The sequence below is a fragment of the Aethalodelphis obliquidens genome, unplaced genomic scaffold (assembly GCF_003676395.1).
Source record: "Aethalodelphis obliquidens isolate GAN/ISIS:26980383/991018 unplaced genomic scaffold, ASM367639v1 scaffold26, whole genome shotgun sequence".
NCBI classification, from domain to species: Eukaryota; Metazoa; Chordata; class Mammalia; order Artiodactyla; family Delphinidae; genus Aethalodelphis; species Aethalodelphis obliquidens.
In genome coordinates this window covers 22,698,400-22,724,157 of record NW_020837970.1, presented here as the reverse complement: position 1 = coordinate 22,724,157, position 25,758 = coordinate 22,698,400, and the positions used below count along the sequence as shown (strand labels likewise).

Below are 25,758 nucleotides of genomic sequence, written 5' to 3'. Positions count from 1 at the left end.
TGAAGATATTGAATAAGCAAGTCTTGGTTAATAAGAAAATGTCTTCTCAGCAAGAAATCTGAGGACAGAAGAATGATGCAGAAAATTTAATAAGGAAGAGATGATTCAGTTTTGATATTTTTGTGACCACAAAGAATGTGGGCTTGTGACAGAATTTGGAGGTATTTTTACAGTGGACATTTGGACATTTGGATCCGTGTGAGCTGCGGACAAAGAGGAAAACTTTTCCCACTGGCACAGTGATGACTAGTGTAAATCCACACTGCCTTCTCTACCTCTAACTCCCTCCATTCTGACGCTAGAACACTTAGGGTGGGCGGGGATAGCAGGGGGGCCAACATCCAGGAATTGCAAATCAAGACAGCTCAAGGGGTCTTGAAGAGACGCTAATAATGCTACCGACCAACCGATCTTTACTATGGGTATGTAAGTTAGGTGCATCCTACACTGAAGTTTGCACCAAAATTCAATGTAACAATCACAAATGATTATTACATTGCATATCATATTCTACAATGTAACATTTTAATAACACTGAGAGTAATTTTTTAATTAAATGCTTTTCCTAAGTATAATGATGCCTCAGAGCGGGAGTAAGAAACTTTCAAGTGGATATGTTATTTCAAGGGTTCTTCTTTAATTGGTGAATTTGGGACAATTAGATAGGCAATTTAATTATTCCACAGAGACATATTCTAATTTTAAATGTGAAACCATATATATTTTAAGCACAACCTAATTAGACTTTCTGCATTTCCTAAAATTAATCTCCCACTGAGAAGGTGTTATGTTTCAAAGATTACAAAAATATATTTAAAAATGTAGGATGAGCATCAAATTAAAACATTAATTTTAAAGTCTAGTGTTAAACTCTGTCTTGTCTAATAACAAGACAGTTATGATTAGCAAGTCTTTAGATATGTTCTTACGTAGGATCTGGTTATATAATTTTAAAGTCACAATTAAACATGTTGGCTCTGGAGAAGACCCCAGGTGGTTTGCAATGTTAAACAGCAGATTAAAGTCGACACAACTAATTTCTTTACTTTAATCTTATTAGTGGTACAACAGCTGTCAACTGTAACCATTTGTGTTCAGCCTTCCGAGGCATAAACAAAATGCCTCAATATGTCAAATGGAGATGAGTATTTATCAATCACTATGGCTAATTAGCTTGCAAAACAATGTTTTTACTTTTATTGTCTTGGGGAAAGTTATTCACTTCTAGTAAACCTTGATCTAAAAATAGACATTTAGAATTATATTACAATAATCCTGCCTAGAAATAAGGAATTGCTTATTAACAATGGATTGTATCCTAAATTTCACCCACACTGGCAAATACCATTTTATTAACACTTAATGAGGGGCTATAATGTAGCAGATACATGGGGTGGCGCATGATTTCCACCTCTATAGTACCCACATCTGTTACTGATGGGAAATAAGTCTTATGATAAATTTACTCCATATTTGCCACCTGATTTAAGTCATGAGAAGGGTGTTTAAGGTAACACAGAAACGTTGCACTGCTTTTTTAGACTTCATTGCTAGATCTTCTCTCAACATTTTGTCTCATACATACAGATAGTTACAAGTGGTTTTGGTTCATCTTTCCCAATTTCTGTTAGATCATTCCTGTTGTCCCTCTTTGGCTCCTAACCTGTTAGGAGGGAAAAATCATTCCACAAGCATTTTCTGTACCCACACCAATAAGCCACTATAATAATTGGTTTAAAAACCTTAAACCAATCAACCAAACAATACCACCTCCACCAAAAGTAAAAAACTAAACAAATAAACTAAATAACAGCAACAAAAAAACCCCAAGCTACTCACAGGAATGATGACAGTAATTTTTATAAGGTATCAAAGAAATATTCAATTTTTATTAAATTTTTAAAAGTTAAATATTCACATATCAGAAACAAAAGTATAGCCATCATTACCCTGTAAATACCAGCTTTGTAAGAGATCCACTGAGGACCCTTATAGACTCAAACAAATTAAATCACACTTTCTGCATACACCTTCAATAATTCAATTTTTTTTTGCTGTGTGGTGTAGAGTAACTTACTGATTAGTCTTATCTTTCCCGTTGTGATGTAAGCTCTTTGAAGATAAAAATCTCACATATCTCAGAAGAAATTTAACAAATACCTGAAGACTGATAATATCTCTCTTTGGTGATACCATGTAGGCAATAAGGTAGAGAAGGAAGAGTACCAGAATAGAATGCGCAGTCCTAGCTGCCAGTGTGATAACTGATGGTAAATCATTCAGTCTTTTTAAGCCTTAGTTTCTTCATTTATATAATGTGATAAATTGGTGAAGACAAGCCAAAAACTCTGTTAAATAAATGTAATATATTTATAAAACAGTTTTATTACTCTTGTATTTCTGACAATGCCAAGTGTTTTGCAGGGATTCAAAACAGCTTCTTTGTAAAGGTTCTGTCTCTCACTCATCTTTTACCCACAATACTAAACAAAGTACTACGCACATGGCAATAAAAGAATATATTAAATGACAGAATTCCTCTTTGGTTAAAATAGCATAAGCAATACGGGCTTAAATTAAGGTAGTGGCAGCACTAATAGAAAGATGAGTGAATGAAAGAGATATAAACTTTTCTTGCCAAAATGTGAAATAAATAAGGAATAAATACCTTTTACTTTTCCCTGAATTAGTCATTTTGTCCAATTCCATCAGACTTAATTATTTTTGATATTGTACTGACAGTGTTCTAATATCTTTTCCTCTTATTAGAACATTTGTGCCCTAAGAATATCAAAATGTGTACAGCTTCCCAAGCACATCCTATTATTTCAGGCCTCCATGATCTTGCGCATGCTGTGCTCTCTGCCTAGTAGGATTTGTTAATTTGGCAAACTCTGAATCTATCTTCTAAAACCCAATTTAGATGGCATATCCTACAGGAAAGATTCTGTGTCCTCCTATGGCAGTTAATTACTCCATCCTTCATGCTACCTCTGTACTTGGTGCATACTTCTATAGTTATTCTTAGCACATCACACTAAATTACCTCGTCCCTTGTTTAGCTCACCTCTTAATGAATGAGCCTGCTGAGGGTATGGACAATGTTTTATTTCCACAAGTCTACTGCTCAGCACACAACTCCCAATCAGAATTGTACAAACCTCCTAGGTATGTGTGTAAAGGTATAATAACATATTTGGTTGTCACAATGACTGAGGGCAGAGGTATTTAATGGGCTATTACACACCTTGCAGTGTGCAGGGCAATCCCGCATTCTGACCCAGTGCCACTGGTATCCCATGCTAGAGTGTGACAATTCACAAAGCCCTTTCCTACATATTAGCACTTCACCTTCACAACAACCCTGTGAGAAAGAAATCTTTCCCCCATTTCCCAGATGAAAAATACTACAGCACAATAAGGTCTTAAGAGACAGGTCTCACATTAAATACTGGCAAAGCTGGTATTTGAACTCTAATGCTCTGACTCTAAATCCCAGCTGAGTTTAATCCATTAGTGCATTATATTCCCTTTTCTCTAATTCTAAATACAGATATTCCTGGCTTCAGTTCTAGAACTAATCAAGTGGGAAAGTGAATATGTTTATAGAAGTAGATTTTAGCCTAAAATACATTATGTGTTAGACTGTGTACATATTTGTAAAATGTGATATTATAATCTTCATCCTATTTAGGTGTTTCTCAAGAATCTAAGTCCCAGACAGTAACAAAAGAAAAGAGGTTACAAAGTTAGCAAATTGCTACATAGTTCATAATTCTGAAAGTGCTACAGAGTATTTCAGTAGGACTGCTGTGTTACACTGTCTAGAACACCAAAGGACTTGGTCACAAACTCTACATCAATTGTTTAGTGCATTGACACTTTCCTCACAGAAATACACTGCTGATTTTAGAAGGAAATTAATAAGAAAATAGGATTCACTTAATAGAAATTAGCTTTACAACCATCTTTGCTGGAATGCATAAATTTGAAAAACTGAGAGAGATTTGTATTTACATTAACTCAAATGTCAATGCTGAGAACTATTTATATGAATTTTTATTTTCAGTAAGGCAATAATCTGAACTCTGAATCAATAGCTAGGCTTGATGAAAATGATTCCCTGGAGAAGGCATTAGTGTAAAGGAAATAGCAAGCAAGTTAGAGCCTCAAATAAGTTGTGAGTAACGTCCCAGGAGTTATTTACCAGTGACAGTTCAAGTTAAAGATTTTCTTAAGTAGACACATAACCAAAACTGTTCAACCAACAAAATATTACTTGAGAACTTTCTACATGGAAAGAAAATGCCTTAATGTAGACTGGGCTAAGAAAAAAGTTTCAAAACTGCAAATTTTATCAGAAAACATGAATCCAGCATCTACCAGTGCAATTTTGGTAAAACAACAACCCCATCTAGAACAAAGTTTTGCATTTCTTATTGGGAAAGAGAGAGAGAGAGGAATAGGATGATGCAATGCCCTGAAACTTGCATCAGGTACTTGACTATGTCATGCTTTGGGATAGATGTTTAATAATATGGAGATATTGTGTGGTTTCCCTGAGAAGAACAAAATTGCAAGTCCAAAAAAAGCTTGAACTGAAATAAGTCAACGTTTTTCTTCCTTCTTTTAAGTACTATAAAAATGACTTAACAAAAAAATCATTTGTCTTTTACCAATGCTATATCTTTCTCCTAGCAGTTGAAACTGCACCGTTAAATCTTAAAATAAAGGCATATTATTCAGTTCTTAAAAATATAATAAAGCTTTACCTTGTAGTATAGGATTAAAATTCTGAGCTGCATCATGCTGTCAGGACTTGAGTGGGGGGTTGGGGGGGTGGTGACTGCTCTTGCAATCTCCTCACATTCAAAACATCTTAACCTCAGCTTCAAAACAGGCAACTGGTTCTAATTTCAGAAGATAACTGGTACACTGATTAAGTTCATCATGAACAAACATTTTTTATTAAAAAGTTGCACTATGGTCCATTATGATCAAGTCTGAGAAAATAGAGTCTAAGAAAATATACTTCTAGTTTTTGTAAAAATAAGACAGTGTTACTGGGATTCAAACTAAGTTCTAATTATAAAGTTAATAATGAGGTAATCAATCTGTGACCCAAGGGCCAACCAAGAAAGTTAACACTTGAGGGCTATAAAGAACATGAGTAGTACTGTTACTTGTTCTTGCAGAACTTATGTATTGTTATTAAAGAACAATACACAATACATTTTCTAATCTGTGATCCTGAAAATAAACTCTGCACTCTAGAGTATGTTACTTGAAGTGTGCTTACCTTAGCATCCAGGGACGGAATGTTTAATGTATATAATTTTCTATACAGATTCTCCAAACTGGGGTTAGGAGAAAAAAGGAAAGTTCTGCCAGTCCCAGCTTGTAGAAACATTTAATGTTCATAAAGAACTATACCCTAGAGAACTTGTAAAACGTGCTTTCTCTATTTCTACTTTAAAACGTGGGCATTCATTCATTCTTTCTTGGTATGAAAGAATTTAGAAAAACAATCCTATGAGGTTGCAAGGAAGGTTCTATACCATAGTCCCATATTTTCAACCCAATCTAGAGTTTTAAAAAATCTTTAATATTTGTATTTAAAAGTATCAGGCTCTAGGTTGGAAGGGACAGAAATTTACTCAAAATATGTCAAGTAAAAAGAGGCATTTACTGTAAGGCTGTTGGGAACTTTCACGTGAATCCAGGAGAAAATGAACTACCACACTTCAGGAGGGCAGGAACAATGCCAGCTCTGTGGACTGGGCCTACTCTCATTTCCATCCCCCTTTTCTCTTATGAAGCAGTTTTGGTCTCCTCCTTTCCCCCCAACTGGCCTTCATTAGTCCTGCTAAACTTGGAGTGAACATAGCCCTGTAATGACCATCCCAGAAGTTATTCTACATGATTTTTCAAATTCAAACACACACACACACACACAAAATAGGTTGGAGTTTTATAATTTTCCAACTGCAAATCCCTGAGAGAGAAACTTGACTGGACCAGTTTAATTTTGGGGGCTGCGTTTTAAGCCTGATACTGCTGGCTGGTCTATAGATTGGCTGCTTTTGAGTCAAATGTCCATTCTTGGTTTAACCAGCTACGGCCATTGGGGGAAACACGCTATGGCATAAAATATAGCTGCTTAGAAGAGGCACAGCTGCAATGCCTAGAACATGTAGTATTTATAACACCCAGAAAAAGGGAACAACGAATAGGAATGGAGTTGAGGCGAATATGAAGTGAATATGACAAGCCAAGAAGAAATAAAGGGTAGTAGGGAAGGAAGCTCATGGTGAAAACAGGTTAACGGAGTCTGGATTGTGTTACAAACTGAAGAGAAAGGCAAAGATTTAACAGTAGATGAGCTCCAAAGAGAACAGACACGTGAGTCAAGAGACCAGAATAAGAAGCAAGCTATAGGCCAGGCACACGAGGCCAGGCATCCGAGGAAACTAAGTTTGCAGACATTAGATACGTAACAAAACGTTCCTTTTATGAAGAGCTTACATATACCACCAGGCTGGCTACTCCACGAAGGTAACACAGCAGGCTAGTACTAAAGATATTTAGAGTTTAACCCACCTCATTTCCCTGTAAGTTCTCTAAGGACAAGGTCTATTTCAAATGGTTCCTAGATGTGGCAATCCCATTCCCATGTCCATATGTACATACAACTGATCCCAAGAAAGGAATCCCTAGAGAACAGTTTCCCTGGGTATCAGGATCAGAAGCCCTACGTCATGTACCTGCTTCTGGTATACAACGGGATATCCCTTTTCCACTATGAAATGAACTGCATCAGTCGCTACCCTGTGAGTATCACTAGACCAAGAAAAAGGAACAGACACCTTTAGGGATGAAACCTCAATAATCATGGGAGAGTAATTCCGAACACTCTGCCATTTGGAAAGAAGAAACACTCTTTGAAAAAAGAGTATCATGGCTCTCTTTCAGGTTGCAGTCATGCCCCAAACATTGTTGCTCCTGACCCTCATTCTGGCAGCGGTCACGTACATGGCTTCCGGCGACTGTGAGGAGTGAACAAGGGAAGCCACGCAAAGCATCTGACACAGGGACTGGCACTGAGGATGCTCTCAATAAATGTTAAGTTCTGCCTCCCCACCAACTTCAAAGGATCAAGCAAACGCAATATTGCCAAGTAGATAAATTGCATAAGTTTATGTTATTTTACTTTGGAGAATAAATTTGTGATCTTCCTAGTAAGCAAGGCTCTACCTCACATCATCCTAAACTTATTTATTTTTACTGTATTCAGTGACTATTGTTCTACCTGAGACTGATTTACTAGATAGATAAATGTATATACTCTAAAGAAGCAAAAAAGCAACTTAATTTGTTTGATGTGAATAGAGAGGTATACTTTATAAAGGCCACAGCAGCAGGAAGAATTTATTTTTCATCATAGATTAAAACAGGGGTAATCATATATAAACCCGTGTACTCTGATTCTAAAACTGTGATAAGGACAACAACCAAGAATATAGTTGTAGCATTTCCTTTGACCTTTTGAGGAAAGAAGTTATAGATATAAGATATACAAATCCACAGAAGTTTAAAGATGGAATAAAAACATATTGCCTTAAGTCTAGCTAACAGAGTGGTCAAAATCAGTAGGGCCTTATTTGGCTAAGATTGAGATGTGATCATATTTTAAGTCCACAGAGTCAAGTATTTGAAGCAGTGTGCTCTTTTACTGCTTTACTTCCGTGTCTCAGAAAATGAATTCATTCATGTATTCAAATGATATTTACTAAGATATCATATGATTTATAAGTAATGTATTTACTATGGTCTCTGATCCCAAGGAATTACAGTATCTCTGAGGAGAAGATAACACAACGAATGGAGTACTTGGCAACATTAATAAAGTGCTAAATTGGACTATTCTCTAAACTGTTTGATATTTCTTCAATGATTTAGATGAAGATACATATCTTTTACAGATCAACTTCAGGAGTGGCACAAAGTTAAAGAAAAAGAAACTAAATTAGAGGCCAAATCAGGATCCAAAAAGGATCTTGACAGGCTGGGCCAAAATTAACCAGGATGAAGTTTGGACTTAGGGTGAAAAAAACCAATGACCAAGTAAAATTAATAGATCATAGATTCTTAGAACCCAAAGTGATACAGACTTAGGGATTTAAAGTTCAGTAATTAAGTAGGGTAAGTGGAGTCAAGACAATAACAACTACCAAAAACCCCCACTGATATTAACTAAGTGCTTTCTTTGTGCAGAGCACTTAATAAATACACACACTTTTAGCAGTCAACAAGCCCTACCCTACATGGTAGGGTTACCATTTAACTGAGGTTGTTATAACAAGTAATTTAGCCCATGATCCCATAGCTACCAAGTAGAAAGCAGAGATTTAAGCTCAGATCTGACTGCAGAGCCTGTCTGTTCTCCATTATACCATGTGGTCTGCACTGCTCCATGTTGATAAGACTACTTACATATAAAAAAATTGTGTCCAGAGGGACAATGGAGGAAGAGAAGCAAGGCTGATGGAGAAGAAAGAGGGGCTGGTTAGTTCTGCTACAGAACAACCTAGAGCAGCTTAGAGAATAAAATAGTTAAGTAGAATAGCTTAACTATTTGGCCCCTTTATTGTCCATGAGTACCTGTCAAGAACTAGAAATACCAGATAAGTAAAAGGCAACCTGGGAAAGACAGCCCAGTATCATTTTTGGTGTTCCAAAAGGTTTGCTGGCTTCTTTATGAAATATGAACATTTACTGCTGCCTGAAAAGGGCTTGGAGATGTGGAATGCCAGCAAGTGTCAACTCTCACTTCTGTTATCATTGCCACTATGTAAATATACTACAAAAACACAACACAAAGTTTAGGTCACAGCAGATCCATCTTCTTATTTACATAACATGGGGCATTCCTTTAGCCCAAAGAAAATGACAAACTATCATTTATTTTCAAATATTAAAAGCTATGTTAAGAGGCAAACTAGTATATATAGAATGTATAAATAACAAGGTCCTAATAGCACAGGGAACTATATTCAATATCCTGTGATAAACCATAATGAAAAATAATATAAAAAGGAATGTACATATGTATAACTGAATCACCTTGCTGTACAGCAGAAATTAACACAACACTGTAAATAAACTATACTTTGATTTAAAAAAAAGCTATGTAAAACAACTGTTATTAGCCTAAACCAAAGAAAAGGTTAGAATACGTCATTCATTGTTTTGTACTTGTTTTCTCCAAGTAAAATTAGGAGGCAGAATAACATGAGTCATTCCAAAAGTAGATACAACATGAAATGAAAATTGCCTTGTTAAAAAAGAGGGGATATATGTATACGTATAACTGATTCACTTTGCTGTACAGTAGAAGCTAACACAACATTGTAAAGCAACTATACTCCAATAAAAATTCAAAAAAAAAAAAAAAAAGAAAGAAAATTACCTTGTTTCATGGTGATCTTCCCTGGCACTGAAAACAATTTTACTGGAGCACATTTGTTAAAAAGGTTGATTTTAGAATACCATATCCCAACCAAGTCCTTTCAGTAATAACTGATATATATATATATATTAATTGAAGTATAGTTGATTTACAATATTGTGTTAGTTGTAGGTGTACAGCACAATGTTTCAGTCTTATCTATATATCTATAAATCTATAGCTCTATCTATCTATATCTTCTTTTTCAGATTCTTTTCCTTTATAGGTTATTATGAAATATTGAGCATAGTCCCCTGTGCTATACATTAGGCCCCTATTGGTTATCCATTTTATACATAGTAGTGTGTATATGTTAATCCCAACCTCCTAATTTATACCTCCTCTACCCCTTTCCCCTTTGGGAACCATAAGTTTGTTTTCTATGTCTGTGGGCCTATTTCTGTTTTGTAAATAAGTTCATTTGTATCTTTTTTTTTGATTCCACATATAAGTGATATCATATGATAACTGTCTTTGCCTGGCTTATTTCACTTAGTAGGATAATCTCTAGGTCCATCCATGTTGTTGCGAATGGCATTATTTCATTCTTTTTCATGGCTGAGTAATATTTCATTGTACATGACAAACCCACAGTTAATATCATACTCAATGGAGAAAAGCTGAAAGCATTTCCTCTAAGATCAGGAATAAGACAAGGATGTCCACTCTGACCACTTTTATTCAAAATAGTTTTGGAAGTCCTAGCCACAGCAATCAGAGAAGAAAAAGAAATAAAAGGAATCCATGTTGGAACAGAAGAAGTAAAACTGTCAGTGTCTGCAGATGACATTATACTATACATAGAAAATCCTAAAGACGCTACCAGAAAACTACTAGAGCTCATCAATGAATTTGGTAAAGTTGCAGGACACAAAATTAATACACAGAAATCTGTTGCATTTCTATACACTAACAGTGAAAGATCAAAGAGAAGAATTATGAAAACAATTCCATTTACCATTGCATCAAAAAGAATAAAATACCTAGGAATAAATCTACCAAAGGAGGCAAAAGACCTGTACTCTGAAAACTATAAGACACTGATGAAAGAAACTGAAGACGACACAAACAGGTGGAAAGATATACCGTGTTCTTGGATTGGAAGAATCAATATTGTTAAAATGAGTATACTACTCAATGCAGTCTACAGATTCAATGCAATCCCTATCAAACTACCAATGGCATTTTTCACAGAATTAGAACAAAAAATTTTACAATTTGTATGGAAACACGAAAGACTCTGAATAGCCAAAGCAATCTTGAGAAAGAAAAACGGAGCTGGAAGAATCAGGCTCCTTGACTTCAGACTATAATACAAAGTTACAGTAATCAGAATAGTATGGTACTGGCACAGAAACAGACATGTAGATCAATGGAACAGGATAGAAAGCCCAGAAATAAACCAATACACCTATGGTCAATTAATCTACAACAAAGGAGGCAAGAATAGCCAATGGAGAAAAGACAGTCTCTTCAATAAGCGGTACTGGGAAAACTGGACAGCTACATGTAAAATAATGAAATTAGAACATTCTCTAACACCATACACAACAATAAACTCAAAATGGGTTAAAGACCTAAATGTAAGACTGGATACTATAAAACTCCTAGAGGAAAACATAAGCAGAACATTCTTTGACATAAATTGCAGCAATGTCTTTTTGGAGCCATCTCTGAGAATAATGGAAATAAAAACAAAAATAAACAAATGGGACCTAACCAATGATAATTTGAAAAGGATTCAAGCAGGTTTATGGGCTTTCTCTGTTTCTAAAAAAAAAAAAACCAACCCAGTGAAGATTCAGAAAGGTTTCAAAAATTTAAATTTTCATAAGTGGGTATAATTCTCAATTTCACACTAAAAAATTCTGCTGGAAGCAAAATATTCACTCAGAGGGAGTTACCTAGCAATAATTATAGGACAACTGCTGAGGTACCATGTGTAGTAAAAAGGAAGATGGGCAAACTGGTGAGGAAAGAGGATCAGGGAGTTGATTTTTCCACTCACAGAGCTCTGGGGCTGCAGGGGCAGTGAAGCATTAGGCTTGCAGTCATAGGTGATCCACATGATAAATGTTACTAGACAGTGGCTGCAACTTCTCAAATCTTTTCCTGTTTATTATTGAGAAAAATGAACTACTGTAGGATAATTAAAAAAAAAAAAAAAAAACAACGAGAAACAAAATACAGTCTCTCTAGGTAAGAGCCATGAAAGGCCACAGGAAGCAGAAAACAAAATGCGCTAAGGTGGCAGAAGTTTCATGATGATGAGGGCTGGGAGCTCAACAGGGATAGAAGGGGAGGATCTGGGCAAGTTGAGAGCAAAGGAAGTCCCAAGGCCAGAGAGCAGTTAGAAGGAATATGAAAAAGTCACTGACTCAGGCCCACCAGTGTGCTTTGAGTCTACATTTAAATCTAATGTAGTTGTGGCATTTTTCTTGCCTGTCTCCAAGTAAGCAGCATAACCCTAATTCATTAGCCCGGAGAAGTGAGGCTAGTTTAGAAAGTAGAGTCATGATCTTGAGCTGTGCTAAGGACGGACAGGAGAATCTTAGAGTCAATGCTAGATGCCCACAGCCCTGAGTGCTGGCCTCACTCAGTAAGCAGTACCTGGCTGAAAACACAAACTTATTGGCCTAAGATGAGATGAAGAAACAAACTCTCAATCCTGGCACTGTGGCCAGCTGAGAAGCATTGATCTGGACTTTCAGGATTCCATGGCTCCTTTCCAAAGCAGGTGTGCTAATTCTTACTTAGGTCTTTTTGGGAACTATGGAAACCTCTTCTGTTCCCTAAACAAGAGGCACAAATAAGCACCAGAACATGCCCTCTGCCACAATGACAAAGGTAGCTTTGGGGAAATAGGCATTTCATCTAGGTTACCATTAAGGGAGCTCAGGGTCATATGTGTTGCAACCTACCAGAAAACAAACAAAACAACAACAACAACAAAGAAACCAAAAAACAAAACAAAAACTATAGGTGCAGTTAAGATGAACAATATGAATTATTAACAGTTATGAAAAGCACTGTCCCAAAGAATCAAATGTCATTTCCTTTCTTACCTCAAACATTTTATTGTATTTCATTCTTTCCTTCCTCTCTCTCTCTCTCTGACAATTAATATACATTGAGGGCTGACAACATGCCAAGCAACACACTGTCAATAAAGTCTACTTTGATACGGAGTAGCAACTCTTCTGGGTTAGAACATCTATTTGTGTGCTATAACTGCCCCATGTATGGTTTTCTGCTCCAAAGAAAGATATCCTGACTTTAAAGGACACCTATACCTTCTTTCATTAATCTCTACTTTGTCAGTAGAGCAAAACAACCCAAACTAACTCAGTATCAAAGTCTGTACTTAGAAATCTCTCACGTCAAATAGATAACACTGTCTTGAACCAGGCAAGATTACTACTTTAAAAACTGTCACCTAATATTTATATAACACTTTAAAGTTTACAAAGAACTCTCACATGCATTATTACTTCAACTGATCCCCACACTGTGAGGTGAATATGATTACCCCTGTTTGACCAAATGAGGAAACAGATGCAACAAGATTAAGGCACTTGTCCCAATTCTCCCAACTAGTAACCAGCAGAGGTAAAACTGGAATTCAGGTTTGTTTGACTCCAAAGCTGGTGCTATTTCTATTTTACCAAATGTCTCTCAGGAAGAAAGATAACATACTCTTGGAATTTTTTTTTTTCTGTTGTATCCACCACACAAATGAAGCACTCACTTTTATAGAGCTAATTAAATATTTAAAAGTTTCTCAGTGATATAACTGAACTTTTATCAAAACTCTCATTTAAACCCTGTAAATAAGAGTCTCCACAATCCAAAAATTGTGCATGTTACAACTCAGGAATACAATACTTCTGAAATAATGCTGTCTGCTACTACATCCTAGATGGCCAGGGACCAAAGGGTGATGTAAAAGAATAAGAAAGTAGATCTTGGGTCTAAAGGAGGCCCATGATCCTTACGACAGAGCAACTTGCAGTTAAAAGACCAAACTGCAATCCACTTCCCAACTATTTGGCTGGGACTCCAGACTATGGCAGTCTTGGCCTCAGACTGCTCTTCCTGTACGTTAGGGACTTCTTCAAATTTCACAGCTCAGGCCTTTGTCAATGTACTTACCTCCTTTTTTGTATGCAATACAAAAAGTTAGCTGTTATTACTACTCATTTCTGTTCAAATTTTGTAAGCAGTTAGAACTTCTCACAAGTTCATCAGTTCTTCTTGATTTAGGATTAGAAAAGGTCACAGACCAAAGAAATTTCCTTCATAAGGCTTTTCAAGCTCAATTTGAGTTTTGTAAATGAAGTCGAGCACCCCTGTTTTTCTCCCTAATGGGGAGTGTAAGCTTTTGCTATTCAAGCCTGAATAAACATACAATTTTCCTGTGGTCACCCATATGGAAACCATAGGGCAGAAATGACTCACAAGTGAAACGTGAAAGACAGATTAAAAAACTGTACTTACTTAGGAGGAATTCGTGAAACTGTGTTCACATTTGTGACTGGGACCACTACTTGAAGAATGTGTTCAAGGGCTGTTAATCCACCAGCAACTTGAAATGCAATCTGATCTGCCACATTCTAAACAGAAATACAAAAAGAAATTAACCCCATTTCCCAGGCATAAAATTATAACCAAATGAAATATTTAGTTGTAGTGTGAAATATTCTGTTGGTTCAATTATTCTACAAACACTTATTGAATGCTTACTCAGTGCTAGGAACTATAGGCCAAAAGTGGTGAACAAAAAAATCATAGTTGCTGTCCCCCATGAAGCTTAAAATTTAGTGGATGAGACCAACATTAATCAAATAAATATAAATAAAACAATTTGAACTACAGTAAGTACTCTGAAGAAAAAGGAAAGGTGCTCTGTGAGAACAGTGGGGGAATCAACTGTATATTGGGGAAAGGGGTCAGCACAGGCTTTTCTGAGAAAGTTGAGGTTTTGAGACAGGCAAAAGAAAAGGGAAAGTGATGAAGCACTCCAAGCATAGGAAAAAATCATTTCATACAGAAGTTTCTAGCAACGCTTTTAAAAACTGGATTATTTTGTAATGTTAATTACCACTTAACAAGACAAACTGACTTCCACAAAGATTTCCTTTGCTAGAACTTTTTTCTTCAGTAATACAAGATAATCTAATAACTAACCAGTTAGATGTACCTTTTTTTTTTTTTTTTTTTTTAGATGTACCTTTTTTAAAAAAGGGGAGACCTTTAAGATGGTGGAGGAGTGAGACGTGGAGACCACTCTCCTCCCCACAAATACATCAGAAATACATCTACATGTGGAACAACTCCTACAGAACACCTACTGAACGCTGGCAGAAGACCTTAGACTTCCCAAAAGGCAAGAAATTCCCCACGTACTTGGGTAGGGCAAAAGAAAAAAGAAAAAACAGAGACAAAAGAATAGGGACAGGACGTGAAACTCAGGGAGGGAGCTGTGAAGGAGGAAAGGTTTCCACACACTAGGAAGCCCCTTCACTGGCAGAGATGGGGGTTGGCGGGGGGGGAAGCTTCTGAGCCACGGAGGAGATCGCAGCAACAGGGGTGCAGAGGGCAAAGCAGAGAGATTCCCGCACAGAGGATCGGTGCCCACTAGCACTCAACAGCCTGACAGGCTTGTCTGCTCACCCACCAAGGCAGGTGGGGGCTGGGAGCTGAGGCTCAGGCTTCTTCAGAGGTCGGATCCCGGGGAGAGGACTGGGGTTGGCTGCGTGAACACAGCCTGAAGGGGCCTAGTGCGCCACAGCTAGCTTGGAGAGAGTCTGGGAAAAAGTCTAGAACTGCCTAATAGGCAAGAGACCATTGTTTCAGGGTGCACGAGGAGAGGGGATTCAGAGCACCGCCTAACTGAGCTCCAGAGATGGGTGCAAGCCGCGGCTATCAGCGCGGACACCAGAGACGGGCATGAAACGCTAAGGCTGCTGCTGCAGCCACCAAGAAGCCTGTGTGCAAGCACAGGTCACTATCCACACCTCCCCTCGCGGGAGCCTGTGCAGCCTGCCACTGCCAGGGTCCTGTGATCCAGGGACAACTTCCCTGGGAGAACACACGGCGCGCCTCAGGCGGGTGTAACGTCACGCTGGCCTCTGCCGCCATAGGCACACCTCGCTTTCCGTACCCCTCCCTCCAACTGGCCTGAGTGAGCCACAGCCCCCTAATCAGCTGCTACTTTAACCCCGTCCTGTCTGAGTGAAGAACAGACGCCCTCCAGCGACCTACACACAGAGGCGAGGCCAAATCCAAAGCTGAACCCCAGGAGCTGTGAGAACAAAGGAGAGAAAGGGAAACTTCTCCCAGCAGCCTCAGGAGCAGTGGATTAAATCTCCACAATAAACTTGATGTACCCTGCATCTGTGGAATACCTGAATAGACAACGAATCATCCCAAAATTGAGGCAGTGGACTTTGGGAGCAACTGTAGACTAGGGGTTTGCTGTATGTGACTGACTGATTTCTGGTTTTATGTTTATCTTAGTTTAGTATTTAGAGTTTATTATCACAGTAGATTTGTTTATTGATTTGGTTGCTCTCTTCCTTTATATATCTATATATCATATATATATGATATATATCATATATATGATATCATATATATGATATATATCATATATATATCATATATATATGATATATATCATATATATATGATATATATGTTTTTTTTTTCCGTTTTCTCTTTTTGTGAGCATGTATGTGTATGCTTTGCGTGATTTTGTCCGTATAACTTTGCTTTTACCATTTGTCCTAGGGTCTGGCCTGTTGGTTTCTTCTTTTTTTTTTTTTTAGTGTGGTTTTTAGCGCTTGTTATCATCGGTGGATTTGTTTTTGGTTTGGTTGCTTTCCTCTTTCTTTTTTTTTTTCTTAATTACTTTTTAATTATTAATAATTTTATTTTACTTTTTATTTTAATAACTTTATTTTCTTCCCACTCTCCCTCCCTCGCTTTCTCCATTTTCTTCTGAGCTGTGTGACTGACCAGGTCTTGGTTCTCTGGCCGGGTGTCAGGCCTGAGCCTCAGAGGTGGCTGGCCTCAGAGCCCAGTTCAGGACATTGTCCCACCAGAGACCTCCTGACACCATGTAATATCAAACAGCGAAAGCTCTCCCAGAGATCTCTATCTCAACACGAAGACCCAGCTCCATTCAACCAGCAAGCTACAGTGCTGGCCACCGTATGCCAAACAACTAGCAAAACAAAAACACAACCCCACTCATTAGCAGAGAGGCTGCCTAATATCATAATAAGGTCACAGACACCCCAAACACACCACCAGACGCAGCCCTGCCCACCAGAAAGACAAGACCCAGCCTCATCCACCAGAACACAGGCACCAATTCACTCCACCAGGAAGCCTACACAACCCACTGAACCAACCTTACCCACTGGGGGTACACACCAAAAACAACGGGAACTATGGACCTGCAGACTGCGAAAAGGAGACCCTAAACACAGTAAGTTAACCAAAAGGAGAAGACAGAGAAATACACAGCAGATGAAGGAGCAAGGTAAAAACCCACCAGACCAAACAAATGAAGAGGATATAGGCAGGCTAGCTGAAAAAGAATTCAGAGTAATGATAGTAAAGATGATCCAAAATCTTGGAAATAGAATGGAGAAAATACAAGAAACGTTTAACAAGGACCTAGAAGAACTAAAGAGCAAACAAACAATGATGAACAACACAATAAATGAAATTAAAAATTCTCTAGAAGGAAGCAATAGCTGACTAACTGAGGCAGAGGAACGGATAAGTGACCTGGAAGATAAAATAGTGGAAATAACTACCCAGAGCAGAATAAGGAAAAAAGAATGAAAAGAATTGAGGACAGTCTCAGAGACCTCTGGGACAACATTAAACGCACCAACATTGGAATTATAGGGGTCCCAGAAGAAGAAGAGAAGAAAAAAAGGGACCGAGAAAATACTGAAGAGATTATAGTTGAAAATTTCCATAATATGGGAAAAGAAATAGTCAATCAAGTCCAGGAAGCGCAGAGAGGCCCATACAGGATAAATCCAAGGAAAAACATGCCAAGACACATATTAATCAAACTGTCAAAAATTAAATACAAAGAAAAAATATTAAAAGCAGCAAGGGAAAAGCAACAAACAACATACAAGGGAATCCCCATAAGGTTAACAGCTGATCTTTCAGCAGAGACTCTACAAACCAGAAGGCAGTGGCAGGACATATTTACAGTGATGAAACGGAAAGAATTACAACCAAGATTACTCTACCCAGCAAGGATCTCATTCAGATTCGATGGAGAAATTAAAACCTTTACAGACAAGCAAAAGCTAAGAGAATTCAGCACCACCAATCCACCTTTACAACAACTGCTAAAGGAACTTCCCTAGGCAAGAAAAACAAGAGAAGGAAAAGACCTACAATAAGAAACCCAAAACAATTAAGAAAACGGTAATAGGAACATGCATATTGATAACTACCTTAAATGTAAATGGATTAAATGCTCCAACCAAAAGACATAGACTGGCTGAATGGATACAAAAACAAGACCAGTATATATGCTGTCTATAAGAGACCCACTTAAGACCTAGGGACACATACAGACTGAAAGTAAGGGGATGGACAAAGGTATTCCATGTAAATGGAAACCAAAAGAAAGCTGGAGTAGCAATTCTCATATCAGACAAAATAGACTTTAAAATAAAGACTACCACAAGAGACAAAGAATGACACTACATAATGATCAAGGGATCAATCCAAGAAGAGGATATAACAATTGTAAATATTTATGCACCCAACATAGGAGCACCTCAATACACAAGGCAAATGCTAACAGCGAGGAAAGGGGAAATCGACAGTAACACATTCATAGTAGGGGACTTTAATGCCCCACTTTCACCAATGGACAGATCATCCAAAATGAAAATAAATAAGGAAACACAAGCTTTAAATGATACATTAAACAACATGGACTTAATTGATATTTATAGGACATTCCTTCCAAAAATAACAGAATCCACTTTCTTCTCAAGTGCTCATGGAACATTCTCCACGATAGATCATATCTTGGGTCACAAATCAAGCCTAGGTAAATTTAAGAAAACTGAAATCTTATCAAGTATCTTTTCCAACCATAATGCTATGAGACTAGATATCAATTACAGGAAAAAAATTGTAAAAAATACAAACACATGGAGGCTAAATAATACACTACTAAATAACCAAGAGATCACTGAAGAAATCAAAGAAGAAATCAAAAAATACCAAAAAATATATGACAATGGAAAAACGACGACCCAAAACCTATGGGATGCAGCAAAAGCAGTTCTAAGAGGGAGGTTTACAGCAATACAATCCTACCTCAAGAAAGAAGAAACATCGCAAATAAACAACCTATCCAGACACCTAAAGAAATTAGAGAAAGAAGAAGAGAAAACCCCAAAGATAGCAGAAGGAAATAAATCATAAAGATCAGATCAGAAATAAGTTAAAAAGAAATGAAGGAAACAATAACAGAGATCAATAAAACGAAAAGCTGGTTCTTTGAGAAGATAAACAAAATTGATAAACTATTAGCCAGACTCAACAAAAAAAAAAAAAGGGAGAAGACTCAAACCAACAGGATTAGAAATGAAAAAGGAGAAGTAACAACTGACACTGCAGAAATACAAAGGATCATGAGTGATTACTACAAGTAACTACGAAATGGACAACCTGGAAGAAATGGACAAATTCTTAGAAAAGCACAATCTTCCAAGACTGAACCAGGAAGAAATAGAAAATATAAACAGACCAATCACAAGCACTGAAATTGAAACTGTGATTAAAAATCTTCCAACAAACAGAAGCCCGTGACAAGATGGCTTCAGAGGTGACTTCTATCAAACATTTAGAGAAGAGCTAACACCTATCCTCCTCAAACTCATAGTAGAGAGAGGAGTACTCCAAAACTCATTCTACAAGGCCACCATCACCCTGATACTAAAACCAGACAAAGATGTCACAAAGAAAGAAAACTACAGGCCAATATCACTGATGAACATAGATGCAAAAATCCTCAACAAAATACTAGCCAACAGAACCCAGCAGCACATTAAAAGGATCATACACCATGATCAAGTGGGGTTTATACCAGGAATGCAAGGATTCTTCAATATACGCAAATCAATCAATGTGATAAACCATATTAACAAATTGAAGGAGAAAAACCATATGATCACCTCAACAGATGCAGAAAAAGCTTTCAACAAAATTCAACACTCATTTATGATAAAAACCCTCCAGAGAGTAGGCATAGAGGGAATTTACCTCAACATAATAAAGGCCATATATGAGAAACCCACAGCCAACATCATTCTCAGTGATGAAAAACTGAAACCATTTCCTCTAAGATTAGGAACAAGATAAGGTTGTCCACTCTCACCTCTATTATTCAACATAGTTTTGGAAGTTTTAGCCACAGCAATCAGAGAAGAAAAAGAAATAAAAGGAATCCCAACTGGAAGAGAAGAAGTAAAGCTGTCACCGTTTGCAGATGACATGAGACTATACATAGAGAATCCTAAAGATGCTACCAGAAAACGACTAGTGCTAATCAATAAATTTGGTAGTAGCAGGATACACAATTAATGCACAGCAATCTCTTGCATTCCTATACACTATTGATGGGAAATCTGAAAGAGAAATTAAGGAAACACTTCCATTTACCAATGCAAGAAGAAGAATAAAATACCTAGGAATAAACCTACCTAAGGAGACAAAACACCTGTATGCAGAAAACTATAAGACACTGATGAAAGAAATTAAAGATGATACAAACAGATGGAGAGATATACCGTGTTCTTGGATTGGAAGAATCAATATTGTAAAAATGACTGTACTACCCAAAGCAATCTACAGATTCAATGCAATCCCTATCAAACTACCACTGGCATTTTTCACAGAAGTAGAATAAAAAATTTCACAATTCGTATGGAAACACAAAGATCCCAAATAGCCAAAGCAATCTTGAGAAAGAAAATGGAGCTGGAGGAATCACGTTCCCAGACTTCAGACTATACTACAAAGCTACAGTAATCAAGACTGTATGGTACTGGCACAAAAACAGAAATAGATCAATGGAACAGGAGAGAAAGCCCAGAGATAAACCCACACACATATGGTCACCTTATCTTTGATAAAAGAGGCAAGAATATACAATGGAGTAAAGACAGCCTCTTCAATAAGTGGTGCTGGGAAAACTGGACAGCTACATGTAAAAGAATGAAATTAGAACACTTCCTAAAACGATACACCAAAATAAACTCCAAACGGATTAAAGACCTAAATGGAAAGCCAGACACTATCAAACCCTTAGAGGAAAACATAGGCAGAACATTCTATGACATAAATCACAGCAAGATCCTTTTTGACCCACCCTCTAGAGAAATGGAAATAAAAACAAAAATAAACAAATGTAACCTCAGGATACTTAAAAGCTTTTTTGCACAGCAAAGGAAAACATAGACAAGATGAAAAGACAACCCTGAGAACGGGAGAAAATATTTCCAAATGAAGCAGCTAACAAAGGATTAACCTCCAAAATTTACAGGCAGTTCAGGCAGCTCAATATCAAAAAAACAAACAACCCAATCCAAAAATGGGTAGGAGACCTAAATCGACATTTCTCCAAAGAAGATATACAGATTGCCAACAAACACATGAAAAGATGTTCAACATCCCTAATCATTAGAGAAATGCAAATCAAAACTCCAATGAGGTATCACCTCACACCAGTCAGAATGGCCATCATCAAAAAATCTACAGAAAATAAATGCTAGAGAGAGTGTGGAGAAAAGGGAACCCTCTTGCACTGTTGGTGGGAATGTAAATTGATACAGCCACTATGGAGAACAGTATGGAGGTTCCTCAAAAAACTAAAAATAGAACTACCATGCGACCCAGCAATCCCACTACTGGGCATATACCCTGAAAAAATCATAATTCAAAAAGAGTCATGTAGGGCTTCCCTGGTGGCGCAGTGGTTGAGAGTCCGCCTGACGATGCAGGGGACATGGGTTTGTGCCCCAATCTGGGAAGATCCCACATGCCACGGAGCAGCTGGGCCCGTGAGCCATGGCCGCTAAGCCTGCACGTCCAGAGCCTGTGCTCCGCAACAGGAGAGGCCACAACAGTGAGAGGCCCGCGTACCGCAAAAAAAAAAAAAATTAAAAAAATAAAAATAAAATAAAAAAAGAGTCATGTACCACAATGTTCATTGCAGCTCTATTCACAGAAGCCAGGACATGGAAGCAACCTAAGTATCCATCAACAGATCAATGGGTAAAGAAGATGTGGCACATATATGCAATGGAATATTATTCAACCATAAAAAGAAACGAAATTGAGTTATTTGTAGTGAGGGGGATGGACCTAGAGTCTGTCATACAGAGTGAAGTAAGTCAGAAAGAGAAAAACAAATACCGTATGCTAACATGTATATATAGAATCTAAAAAAAAAAAAAAAAAGTTCTGAAGAACCTAGGGGCAGGATAGGAATAAAGGCACAGACGTAGGGAATGGACTTGAGGACATGGGGAGGGGGAAGGGTAAGCTGGGACCAAGTGAGAGAGTGGCATGGACATATATACATTACCAAATGTAGAATAGCTAGTGGGAAGCAGCCGCATAGTACCGGGAGATCAGCTCAGTGCTTTGTGACCACCTACAGGGGTGGGATAGGGAGGGTTGGAGGGAGACGCAAGAGGGAGAGGATATGGGGATGTATGTATACATAGAGCTGATTCACTTTGTTATACTGCAGAAACTAACACACCATGGTAAAGCAATTATACTCCAAAAAAGATGTAAAAAAAAAAAAAAGTCTGTGATAATGATAATAGCTAAAAATAAATAAATAAAAATTAAAAAAGCCACTTCACCTATTTTAGGGAGAATATTAAGTAACCATTTTAGAACTCAACCTATGATTTTTCTATACAACTTCTGATTTGTATACCATTCTTGTGGGAAGGGTATATAAGCTCTTTGCATTCCTCTGGCATGGGGACGGCAAGAATTTTTAAGCATACACAGAATCACTGCATCAAATATGTGAAATACAGGATAGCAACCTGCTATAGGCTGAATTGTGTCCCCACCCTCCACTGAATTCTTATGTTGAAGTCCCAACCCCTAATACCTCAGAATGTAACTGTATTTGAGGATAAGAAATTTAAAGAGGTTATTAAGTTAAAATGAGGCTGTTAGGGTGAGGCCTTAATCTAATATGACTGTTGTCCTTATAAGAGAACAAGAGAAACCAGGAATGCACACGCACAGAGAAAAAGGCCGTACACAGCAAGAAGGTGTCCAATTACAAACCAAGGAGAGACGCCTCAGAAAAAAACCAAACCTCCTAACACTTTCACCCTGGACTTCAGCCTCCAGAACTCTGAGAAAAGAAACTTGTGCTATTTAAGCCACTCAGTCTCTGGTACTTTGTTATGGCAGCCCTAGGAAACCAATATTCAACCCCTCTATTACAATACCCCCTTATATTTCTTTTAATAGTATTCTACAGTTCATTAAGCCTTCAAATGTCTTTGGAATACTGAGGGGCTTTTTTATTGGGGGGGTACTTGGGGGAGATATATGAGTTATTCACAGGCTCTGTCAAACATGTTTTCCTGATTCTTCTGATGTTCAAAGCACAATGCTCTGCCTGCTTGATGTGGACTATCAATTATTGGCTCCAGTACATGTCTGGAGTTTGGTAGTATAATATCTTAATCATTCATTTACTCATTCTTTGCGCACAATAAAATACAATCTGAGACTATAAGAAGTTCATCATGAATCCTAGACAAGACCTCACACTTTTAAGATTAAAAATTAACAATTTATGTTGTTATTAATGAAAAAATGTTTCCTTGCAATAAAACTAACAATCAGAAAATTGAAAACTAGGTGCTCAGTAATTTATTTAAAACCATAATGCTGTTACCATTCTTTCTTCTTATGCTAGGATGTCAATATAATTAGAAAATAGTAACAACTTTGTATTAGTACATAGCATACACAGATAAAACTGCACTAATCATAACCATATAGCTGGATGAGCTATGGCAAATTGAAAACACATTGTAATAACTCCAAAATTAAAAAATAAAGCTCTGTAACATGCCATAATACCCCTGGTGCCCATCCTACTCATTATCTCTCCGTCTTTCCCCGATGTAAAGGCTCTCCTGACTTCTAAAATCACAGAATCCTTTTGTTTTCTTTTCAATTCTATAAAAATAGAATCACACTTTATATATTCTATAATATCTAATTTTTCTTCCTTGTTTTTTCCCCTAAATTCATCCATATTGTTGCCTGTAGCAGTATTCGATTCATTTTCCTTGCTGTATGGTATTCCTTTGTCTGATTACATACCTCAACTTATTTAAATGTTTAACCGCTGATTGACATTTGGGTTGCTTCCACTTCGAAACTCTGGACAATGCTGCTTTCAACATTTTTGTATATGTACTTGGGCACATGTGACATGCAGTTGAGTATATGCTTAAAAGCAGAACTGCTGGGTCACAGAGTGTGCATAGGTTGTGTTATTAGTTATAGCCAAACAGCTTTCTAAAATAGTCAGAACAATTTTTATACACATTGCAGTGCCGTGATGATTTCAGTTACTCTACAATGACACCAAAACTTGCCTTTATCAAGTTTTTTTTTTTAAACTTTAGTGATTCTAATGGGTGTATACTCGCCTTTTTTTTTTTTGGCTGTGCTGAGTCTTTGTTGCTGTATGCAGGTTTCTCTAGTTGCGGCGGGGATGCAGTGAGGCTTCCGTGGTGGTGCAGTGGTTAAGAATCCACCTGCCAATGCAGGGGACATGGGTTCAAGCCCTGGGGCTACTCTTCATTGTGATGCATGGGCTTCTCACTGTGGTGGCTTCTCTTGTGGCAGAGCACGGGCTCTAGGCACGTGGGCTTCAGTAGCTGTAGCACATGGGCTCAGTAGTTGTGGCCCATGGGCCCTAGAGTGCACGGGCTTCAGTAGTTGCAGAGTGTGGGCTCAGCAGTTGCAGCGTGCGGGCTCTAGGGCGTGTGGGCTTCAGTAGTTGTGGCACACGGGCTCAGTAGTTGCAGCTCGCAGGCTCTAAAGGACGGGCTCAGTAGTTGTGGCACATGGGTTTTCTTTACTGCATGGTATGTGAGATCTTCCCGGACTAGGGATTGAACCCATGTCCTCTACATTGGCAGGCCAATTCTTAACCACTGGACCACCAGGGAAGTCCCTGTATACTCACATTTAATTGAGGATTTTATTTGTCTTTCCCTGATAATGATGGGGTTGAACACATTTTGTTCATTTGCTTTTTTTTTTTAAATTTGAGGTATACTTTACAATAGGGTGAAGAGCTCAGATCTTAAGGATACCATTCAGTTAAATTTGATGAGCACCTATCAAGACCTGAACATTTCCATTACCCTAGAAAGTCCCCTCATGCCCCTTTCACAGTCAATCCCTCCTCCCTGATGCAACCACTGATTTGATTTATGGTACCGTAGGTTAGTTTTGTCCACGGTAGAATTTCATATAAATGAGATCATGTAGTACGTATGAATATTTAATTTGGTAGTGATTGGTTATCCTACCAGCAGTTTTACCAGAGCCAGGCCTAGGGTATCACGGAAGCATCTTTAGCCCAGGGGAAACGGCAGAGGGGCTCTGAGTCAAGATAGGGAAGCAAACACGTATGTACATATCCTTTCTTCTATACTCAAATAGGAATTACAGACAAAATATTTAATAATATGAAAAAATAACCACATTAAAAATAAGTGAAACATCTCTGTAAAACAGGGATGGAAAAGCTCATAATAATACATAGAGCAAGGGTCCAACTTTCAGCAGACTCTTAAAAAGAACATTTGCCCTTCTAGACTCTTTCTTCTTCCTCAGCTTTCACACTGATTCAGCCTCCAAGTTCTGATTACTCATCTCCTGTTATGGCCCTTAACTTTTGCCTTTTCTATCCATGTCTATATTCTTACCATGTCAGTTCAGGCTTTCATGGTCTGTTGCTTGAGGCACTGCAGCAACCTCCTAACTAGTACCTCTGGATCCTAGCTTACTTCACAGCACACCATTCTCTAGAGCAGTGCTTCCCAAACACTCTAAAAGTCAGGTGTTTTTGTTTGTTTCTTTGTTTTTAATATTTTCACTCCATTGTGACCAATAGTTTTGTGAAA

The 25,758-nt window shown here is 37.8% G+C and overlaps 1 protein-coding gene across 3 annotated transcripts in view; it reads right to left on the bottom strand.

The window, feature by feature from the left end:
* SCAPER (S-phase cyclin A associated protein in the ER) overlaps positions 1-25,758 on the bottom strand; it is a 494,267-nt gene that overhangs the window by 142,619 nt on the left and 325,890 nt on the right. For all 3 annotated transcript variants that reach the window (XM_027123707.1, XM_027123708.1, XM_027123711.1), the window contains exon 24: positions 14,006-14,121. In XM_027123707.1, the coding sequence (XP_026979508.1) occupies positions 14,006-14,121 (116 nt within the window). The remainder of the gene's footprint in view (positions 1-14,005; positions 14,122-25,758) is intronic.